At 33.8% G+C, this 9,983-nt stretch overlaps 1 protein-coding gene across 1 annotated transcript; it reads right to left on the bottom strand.

Annotated features, from left to right (window-relative positions):
- Nucleotides 1-999: 999 nt before the first annotated feature.
- Nucleotides 1,000-7,708, bottom strand: LOC119788898 (calcineurin B homologous protein 3-like). The gene is made up of 8 exons (XM_038293581.1): nucleotides 7,434-7,708; nucleotides 6,634-6,703; nucleotides 6,317-6,397; nucleotides 4,321-4,460; nucleotides 4,165-4,226; nucleotides 3,898-4,005; nucleotides 3,763-3,810; nucleotides 1,000-3,555 (listed from the first exon to the last, which is right to left on the bottom strand). The coding sequence occupies exons 1-8, from the start codon at nucleotides 7,495-7,497 to the stop codon at nucleotides 3,481-3,483; spliced, it is 648 nt and encodes a 215-aa protein (XP_038149509.1). The 5' UTR covers nucleotides 7,498-7,708; the 3' UTR covers nucleotides 1,000-3,480.
- Nucleotides 7,709-9,983: the final 2,275 nt, after the last annotated feature.

The following is a 9,983-nucleotide window of genomic DNA, read 5'->3' as shown; positions in this document are numbered from 1 at the left end:
CAAATCCCTTTAATGAGCAGTGTGATCAGAAAATCCTAATTTAAGGAAAATAAGGAAACACTGCTGTTATCTCTGTCATGCCATAAAACCTGTCCATATTTTTTTGCATTAAAACTTTCAGGTTTTTTTTTTTAGGTTTTTGGACTTTTGTGCAGTAACCCAGCAAAAAATATTATATGATGTTAAAGTAAAACGAAAATAATACTTGTTTTTTCAGCTGTTTCACTAATGAAAACAAGAATTGAACTTTGTGGAATGCAGGCTCTGCAGATTCTTAATCATCCAGATAGTGGTAACCAAAAAAAGCTTCAATAAGGGGGCGGCCAGAATTTAACCATGTTTTGGCAACACCTTCGAAACTTACCCAAAATAATTTGTCAATTCTGACGCCCATGGTTGAGCAACCTGTAGTTTGAAGCTGCTCTTTGAAGCACACAGAGGCCCATCCTCCTTGGAGTATTTCAGTCAAATATAAAACAGCGACCTCTCTGTCCCTCCTCTAGGTTCTTTGAATTAATATTTTGGTGTGAGTCTGTTTAATTAATTATACGAATACAAAAAAAGGACATGGCTGTGGCTCAGTTGTTTTACTATTCAAGATTGTGGGTTCCTGCATCTTCCTATTACTGTACCTGCTGATGTGCCCATAGCAAGACATCTAACCTCAGCTTACCTACTTAGTGTGACTGAGGCTATAGTTTAAATCCCTTTAATGAGCAGTATGATAAGAAAAATCCTAATTTAAGTCCATTTATTAAAATGAGTTTCATGCAGGGCTGTTGAAAAGAACAAAAACAAGAAAAAACAATCCTTCCCGTGAAATACAGATAGTGATCTTTGTGTGGTACATTCTTGTACACTTTGATCTGAGACTCCCATTTTGGTCAAAAGGCACAAAAATCTCAATGATATTCAAGGAATTAGAATATAGCTGAAAAAAATATTTTAGGAACTAATTTAAATTACTAGGTGAAAGACATTTTGTGGATTAACACAGACTGATGTTTCCAAAACTTTATTTCTGTTATCCATTATGACTCTTTACTGACAGCTATGGAAATATCACATTTAGGATGAACATTTTACATAAAACAAATAAAACATGTGTCCTAATGTAAAGCATTTCACTGAGCTTTAAGTTACAATCGTATCATGACAATCCCCAGATTTCACCTCTAGATGGCAGTATATGTCAAACTCAAAAGGAAAAAAAACATTAAAAGCAATAAAACTATTATGTAACTAAAAAATGAGTCATATTTATGAGAATAAGCATCTCATTTTGTGAATGATTTTGGTATTTCATGTTTGTCTTTATGACTGAGATGGTGGTGCTAAAGAAGTGGGGTAGAAGGAAGAAAAGATGACAACATCTTCCTTATTGCTGCAACAATCAGCATACAGTTTAAATTCTGACTTCCTGTTTTTTTTTCTTTCTGTTTTTAATTCTTGTATTTATCTTGTGTTTGAAAAATCAAACTACTGGTGCTATCTGCTAACAATTCACTCCACAATAAACTGTGTGGAAAGAAAAAAGAAATGTTTTCCCTTTCACTCTCCACAAGTTATGGAAAATTGTTTCTATGACTCATTTTTAATTTGATGACCATGCTGATAAATATTTGCACACTATGCTAAAATGGTCTTTCTCTCAAAGGAATATTTCAGTTTTAGACAAACCTTTTCCTGTGATAAAGCAGAACAGACATAGTATACAAGTTGTTATAATGCTTATGTGAAATTCATCAAAGCATTCAATGTATATTTCCAACCATAGAGACAAAACATTTAAATGAATCAGCCACTGTTTTAAATGAATGCTGCATTCATGTCAATAATTAATGTTGGTACTTTTTTATTTCACCAGGACAGTTAATGTTCCTTTATTGTGGGGATGGAGAGTGAAGGGCAAACATATTTTAAGATATTTTTACTCATAGAGAAGAAATCAAAAGTTATTTCTTGGTATAATACAAAACATATAATCTCTGATCAATCAGAATTGTGAAATTAAACAGTGCATATCCAAGCCTGTGTATTTAGATGGATGATCTTTTATGTCATTTGCTGTTCCACTCATACAGTTGTAGAACATTATAACCAACAGTAAAAGTGGATATCCATTTAGATGAGTCCCAAACTGACATACCGGTACTCTCATGATTAGCAGAATGTTACATTTACATTTTACCTTTAATTATATTTTGAAGCATTCTTTGTCATAGTTGTGTTGGTGATACAACTTTATTAGCTTTAGATATCTATATTCGGTAGACAGGGTTTATTAAATGATGAATTATTTTTAATCCTTTAACCTTTTTTTAAATCACACACACAAATTTAATATGTACATATGCTGAAACCGACACATGAATAAGTGACTTTGAACAAGTTAAACCATAAGCACATATTTTGGTAGTTTTGGTATTTTATCTACTTTTCAGTTGCAGGGACTGTAAAAAGCGGATATAGCATTAGTTTGAGAGTCTTAATGTCTCCCCATCAGCCATAATGGTTATAATTGTGGCAGAATGAGTAAGTCTTTGACTATAAAACCTCTCTAGTATTGGGCTTTTTTAAGTGGGCAGCTCATTACAGATTTATATTTTGGAGCAGAAGCATATTGCTCGCATGACAACATGACATGGTTCACCATATCACTTGGCTTCCAGTTTATGGCAGGTTTGAACTCATAAAGTTGGAAGGGACAAGTCAATGATGGTCCTCTAAAGGCCTTAATCGACCACTAACAATCTGTTTATGTGAATAAAAATAGGTCTGTGCCAGGAAACAAACACATTCTGCTGAAAACAGTCGACACACATCTCCAACCAGAATTATGCCACAACCGTGTTAATGGGTACAGGTTTGCAAACCTTGTGATTGAAGATATGTGCAGTAAGAGAGCTTCAAACAAGTATTTGTAGCTTGGTTCGGTTATAACATTCACCCTAGTCTGAAAGCAACAATTTATGCACATCATTTAGAGCCAAAAGCATATATTCATATTCATAAAGAGTATTTGTAAAGCTTTAACTTGAACTAAATGTGTTTTTTTCTCTTTGGTTAAATAAATGTAAATAATGAAATATGTTATGGGTATTTTTTGCGTAAACATAGCGCAGGGCATGTTTTCTGCCATTCTGTGATCATACAGAAATCCCAGAGAAATGTAATGATCAGACAATCTATATCTCACAGTTAACAAAATAACAGTTTTTATAGCCCATATTACCCCATGCATAGTTATTCATATTGTAATATTATTGCTTGAACTATCTATTCAGCAGTAGAACATTGTTTCTTAAAATTATTAATACCACTTCTAATAAATCCAAACTGTTCTTTGGTTTACATAGTTGCTCCCACATGCATAAGGCATATACCATTAGTGCAAGTATTTTTCAACCGTGCAAAACAAGAATAAATGTTGAATGGTAAAGAAATAAAAATGTCAATTCTTAGTTCAATCTAGCATCCTCACTTGCACATAGTAAATGTGTTTTTTGAAAACCGAATGTTCATTCTTGATTCGATCTCGAAGCCAGCTAGCAGCTGAAAAACAAAAAACAACACACAGCAACTCAGTTTTGCATTTCAAACTCACACAATCTGTCTAAAATCAGTACTAGTGGAATTTTTAAAAACACATGCTGACTAATATCATACAAAATGTTACTAACAAAGCAAAAAACACATCAATACTGGATGCACAATTTTTTTTCTATATACAGCACTAATGAACTGCAGCTTTAAACAGACCTTTAGAAAATGTTCGAAGGTGATTCCCTCATAAAATTCATCAGGTCTCTGAATTTAAAAGAGAAGCTTGTGAGTTAGTGTATGCAAGGGATAAAGCAAACTTAACATTGTATTATCACTAAACCACTTCATTACCATCTGACCCACTGATATACTGGCCACTTCCAACATGGCTGCATCAGCAATTCCTTTGGCTGTTTCTTTTCCCAGTGCTCCACTGTGAGATAACAGTTCCTCCACCACCTGGAGAATTTAAAAAATGCCACAACAATATAGTTAACCTATTAAATAGTTTTTTCCTCATGGTTAAGGAATGAGAAACAATCCTCAATTTCCAGCTAGGTGTTTAACTTGGTTTCACAATGAGAAGTGTTTGAGTATTGCATGTTATGAAAGGCTCACATGTCTGTATTCCTCAAGCGTTATTGTGCCATCGTTGTCGGTGTCATGCATGTTGAATAAAACTGCAGAGAAAAATGCAACTTTATTTCGGTCTATGCTTTTCAGTCAGCGGTAAACGTCATGCATGTCTGGGTGATTCCCTGAAATAAAACCTACATCTAAGTTTTTCCTTCCTGACATTCTCCCGATCTTCCTCTTTGAGGTGCTGAGAAGGGGGCCTGAAGTGAGACAGGACCAACAGAAATTCTTCAAAGCTAATCTCGTCCACCTTACCAGCAACATTGTTGCAGAAGTTTCTGAAAAACAAAATATCAAAAACAACATTTCATAAATATGCCAAAAAAATTATAATTAAATTGCAAACACAATACTATATACTCAGTGCCATGCATAAGTAATGGAAATCATTCCTCAAATAAACAATATGCTACATCAATGATTCAAACCTTATTTAAAGAACGTTGCCATAAACTGTCTGGGTCTGATGAATGTTATGTTTAAATAGTTCATGCAGTAAACATTTAAATGATGACGCATCAAAGTAAGAAAAAAGGTCAGTAATAAACTTTCAGTTGAAATTAGAAAAGACAGGAGAACAGAAACTTAGAGCGAAAGGCCGGTTCACACTTAAACTAAACCTTTCATCCTGGAAGAAACTGTGGTCACAATCTTGAATCAGTATTCTTTGGTCATTCAGCCCAACAGATACTTTGAATGTGAATTCATTGTTCTCTTGACTAAATTATTAAATAAAAATATTAATAGGTGTGACTTGTAAATTCTTTTCTGGAAAACCGAGTAATTCTTCCAGTACTGAAGTATTTCCCGTGTCCCCTTTCCACATTTATAAACACTTCTGATGTTTTCTCTATTCCCTAGATTACCACACTGGAAAAGTATAACCTTGCAAAAAAAAAAAGAAGATGTCCAGATATCACATCTAAAATGTTTGACTTTGACAAAATCTGAATTTAATTGCTTGTTATGACCTGATTATATTATGTTGATGTAACAATAATACTGCACTTGACACAACTTAAAATCTTGGCCCTGTTCTAAATGATTTTCTGAACATTTCAGTTGATGAAGCAAACTAATATATTGACATTAGACCAACCTAATATACTTACATTTAACTAAATTAACAAGATTTAATGTTTGTATAGAAATTTAAATATAAGCAAATTAGATTTTTCACATATAATTTCACTTCAAAAGGAATTTCCACTTCCCATCTTACAAACTCTATACACCCTGGACAGGTTACCAATCCATCACAGCACAATACACCAATTGACACACAATCATTCACAGACACACTCTCACCAAAGGATAATTTAGACAACCTACACATGCACAGGGAAAACATGCAAACTTAATGGAGAAAGATCCTGGGCCGAGATTTGAACCCACAATCTTCTTGCTGCAAGGCAGCAGTGCTAGCCACTGCACCACTATGTGATAATCTGGGAGCCGGACTTTATGACGTGCTGTTACTGCATGTAAAGCGCAGTTCACATTTGACTTACACAAAAAAAATTACCTGCAGGCCATGAATAAATATATACATATTGAGAGAAATCAAAAACTTTGTTTTGGGTCCTTTCTACGTGTATTATTTTTATTTAAACAGAAAGAGAGAAATCTCTCTTTCTGTTAATTTCTACAAGCCTGAAGTAATAGTGGACAGGCCCAATAAGACTGACCACTCTATGAGTGGTTGGTGACTGTTTATTCAGAAAATAAGTGACCAATCAGAAGTATATTTGGTGAGCTAGCTGCATACGGGTAAACCATGTTTTCAGCACGGAGGATCTTTAGGCTATTCTGCTCTGCAGCAACACATGTAATTAGCATATTTTCCTTTAGCGAGATTGACTTATTTGTCAAGTACAAAAAAAAAATAAAAAAAAAATGTTCTCCTTAAATCGATTGATTTTACAGTACAGTAACTCATTGACCATATATGGAAGTGCTTCCTATTATTAAGCTTTGTATGTTTTTCTAGCACTAAGATATAGTTCTTGTGCCTTAAAATAAAGAAAATGATTAATTAGTATAAGACAATAGAAAATATAATTGAATATAATAATTGTTCACACCTTCTTAAATGTTTTCTAAAGTTAGGATGCATCACTGTATTGTGCCGTACCTTTGGTCAAAGAAAGCCTCTGTGATCTGTGCACTGATGGGATTGCATGCCAGATCCGGGATTCCATTGAAGTGTTCCTTCCTAAGGGGGTAACGGAAAAAATTAAAACATTACACGCACTGCTATATGCAACTTCTTTATACACGACATGACATGAAGCTTGTCAAGCAGGTTTTTAGTAACAGTGGAAAAAAGCTCCTATGGTCAGGGCTGGTGTATTATTGTACATCGAAAACTATTTATAAAGGATTAATTAAAGTACTCAGAGGGAACTAAATATCCGATGACCAGTGAAAAGTTAGAAAGGTGGATCTTACCTCAAAACATCTTCATCTTGGCTCAGCTGTTTGAACCTCTTATGCAGCACTTCAATCTGCTCCAATGAAACTGAAAATCATAGAGCACAGAGAGAAGATCTGCACTTCTTAATAATAGAACTTTATTGATTTCACATTGGAGAAATTTACCTTTACATTTAACCCATCCCCTTGGGGAGCATTGGGCTTCCATCATGGGGGGAGCAGTGTGGGGTTAAGGGTCTTGCTCAGGGAGCCAGAGTGGCAGTCTGTGGGAGTGGGGCTCAAACTCACAACCTCAGGATTCCAAGCTCTATGCCCTAATCACAAGGCCACTACTCCCCAATATTTTTAAAATAATTTGTATTTAACTTAAAGATTTTATTCCGAGCTCATTATTCAATTATGGAAACTTCTGAGCCACAATGTTTGATTATTCAAACAAAATTTAAAGCACCTCAGTTTACCTTTCCTATGTCTACCACACTTCAGAGGTTGCAGGTTTCAAAGTAATAATAAACAGTAGTGAAGCAACGACCAGAACAATTCATTATGAAAGATCCTTTGTAGAGGATTATGTTACTCTTCCCTGACTTTCATTGAATAATTCATTATTTCTGCGCCAAACTTGACGGATAAACGTGCAGCTGTTTGAGCTCTAAACTAAATAGTTCTGCTTGTTTGTTTTTTAGAGTCAGGTTTACTGGGGATCCTTAATATAAGACTGGAAATCATATTTCCGTTTAAAGAATCTCTTATTTATGCTTCCTTCTCGTCCAACAACGAAGAGTTTGTCAATGAAAGCAATAATGATTACTCACAGCCAGTTTTCTTCGACAGATGAGAATACTCCTGTGGAGCCTGTGCGGACAGCAGTGTTCCCATCGCTGCTCTCACCTCTCTCTGCTTCTCCAGCAGCTATCAGACGCAACAACCAGCTCAGGATGGACAGGGATCATGCGATCATGTTCCACAATAATCCACGCTCAGGCGAGTGTTAAGGATCCAGAGCGCACACCTGTGTTTTCCTCTCTTCGTGGAAGCCAAGCAGGTCTCAACCCTCTGTTGACAGGGAGGGCCACTTCCGCAACACCGGTTCCTATGACGACACAGTCCTAAAATAACCACAGGGCGACGTCTAATTTATATTTTTGTCAATTTCAATTACTTTAATTACTTTTTACCCCATACAGTAAATCAAAAAGGCATGCAATCATGAAAACGAGATATTATTTAGACTTATATCGCATTTATAAATAATTGTAAAAGTTAATTTATATCTCTAACTCATTTCAAAATTCAAACACAATAGGTGACTCAGAGGATGGTGTTTTTAGCTCCAAGTTTCTGTCAGATATCATATAAATACAATATATTAACCTTTTGCCCACAGAATACCATTTAAGAATCCAACCAATACAATACTACGGAAGAGGATTAGGAGCACTGAAAAAACTAAAAAAGTTAACTGATTTTTACATTGTATTTCAGTATAATATGAGAAAAAAGTAAGAATGCTGAGATTAAAGTCAGAATTTTGACTTAATCTCAACATTCTGACTTTAATCTCACAATTAAAGTCAAAACTCAAAGATTAAAGACAGAATTCTGTGAAAGAAAAGTCAGAATTCTGAGATTAAGTCAGAATTCTGACTTTTTTTCTGATATTATACTGAAATAATATTTATCAGTTAACTTTTTTTTTTTTCAAAAGTTTATTTAATAGCCAAATGCTGATGAAGGTTCTCAGTCATCCAGGTCATAGTCATCCCGTAAAAATTCAAAAAATATCCACTGGACTTGGTTTTCAAGATTTGAAGACGTTTCGCCACCTCTCCAGGAAGCTTTCTCAAATCTTGAAAACCAAGTCCAGTGGTTATTTTTTGAATTTTTACGGGATTAATAGCCAAATATATACAAAAGGTGGGTTACTTTTAATTAACCCCCCCCCCCCCCCACACACACACACACACAAACACACCTATATATATATATATATATATATATATATATATATATATATATATATATATATATATATATATATATATTAGTATATGCATATATTAGTATATTTCAGTATATGTCTTGCAAAGTCATTCATCCTTTTTGCCCACAGAATGCCATTTAAGAATACAACCAATACATTAATACGGAAGAGGATTAGGACCACTGAAAAAACAAAAAAAGTTAACTGATTTTTACATTTTATTTCAGTATTATATGAGAAAAAAAGTCAGAGTTCAGAGGTTTATCTTAGAATTAAGGTCAAAATGCTGAGATTAAAGTCAGAATTCTAAGAAAAAAAGTCAGAATTCTGACCTTTTTCCCACATTAACGTGAAATAATATTTAAAAATCAGTTAACTTTTTTTATTTTTTCATAAGTTTATTTAATAGCCAAATATATACAAAAGGTGGGTTACTTTTAATTAATGAACCACCCCCACACACACCTATGTATATATATATATATATATATATATATATATATATATATATATATATATATATATATATATATATATATATATATATATATATATATATATATTGCAAAATTATTCATCCTTTTGTTTGATTATCAAAGAGTCAGGCAAACATTTGTAATAGACAGGGTGCAGTTACAGCTGAAAAACTCAACTTCCTTTGATAATTTTTTTTATCTATTATTCTTTGCAAAAACATTTCAGACTCAGATTTGAAGAATATCTCTAAAAGGAATTTTTAAATCTTGCCGCATATTTTTCATTGGGTTTGGATATAGACTTTGACATGGTCATTGTAGCATAAACATGTAAGTACAGCATGCTTTAATCCAAACCAGTCCATTGAAGTTCTGGTTGTACGTTCAGGGATGTTATCCAGCTTTGAACACAGTCTAAAATCTAGTTATTTATACATTGCTGTTAACACCATGTTTTGGTAATAGTGTGTTTTTTGTATGTTCCTGACAATTTATTCGCTCCCTCTGTTAATAATGAGCTTGTGACAAACAAATTATTGTGCATCATATTGTTATTTAGCATTGGCTTTTTTCTTCAAAGGTTTTGTAAAGTAAATTTAGCTGGACACTCATCTCTAGCAGAATAGCGGTCTAGATTAATTATATCCAGTTCTACAGTAACTCCCTTTGATTTTAAGCCACAAAACCTTTAAAATTGGGATGAAATACGCCTTCTTCACATTATATAACCAAAAGCTCAACAGCATATAGATATAACATATAAATCCCTCTGAAGACACTTACTCCACTTAATTCAGCTCATAGAAAAAAAAAATCTTGAACACTGAGAAGAAGGTGAATTAATGTTATGCTGTTTCTTTCAGTTTCAGGTTTCAGGGATTGGGAAAGTTCAAATAAAAAGGTGC

The sequence above is a fragment of the Cyprinodon tularosa genome, unplaced genomic scaffold, assembly GCF_016077235.1.
Source record: "Cyprinodon tularosa strain WSP-4 unplaced genomic scaffold, ASM1607723v1 ctg33, whole genome shotgun sequence".
Taxonomy (NCBI): Eukaryota; Metazoa; Chordata; class Actinopteri; order Cyprinodontiformes; family Cyprinodontidae; genus Cyprinodon; species Cyprinodon tularosa.
Note: the sequence above shows the minus strand (reverse complement) of the source record. Positions and strands in the feature narration are given on the sequence as shown.

Excerpts from the sequence above, each read along its gene's own strand:
- LOC119788898 (XM_038293581.1), bottom strand. The coding sequence starts at position 7,497 with ATGGGAACACTGCTGTCCGCACAGGCTCCACAGGAGTATTCTCATCTG. Across the intron at positions 6,704-7,433 it reads TCTGTCGAAGAAAACTGGCT|TTTCATTGGAGCAGATTGAA; the intron begins GTGAGTAATCAT and ends TATGATTTTCAG. Across the intron at positions 3,556-3,762 it reads CCTTCGAACATTTTCTAAAG|CTGCTAGCTGGCTTCGAGAT; the intron begins GTCTGTTTAAAG and ends TTTGTTTTTCAG.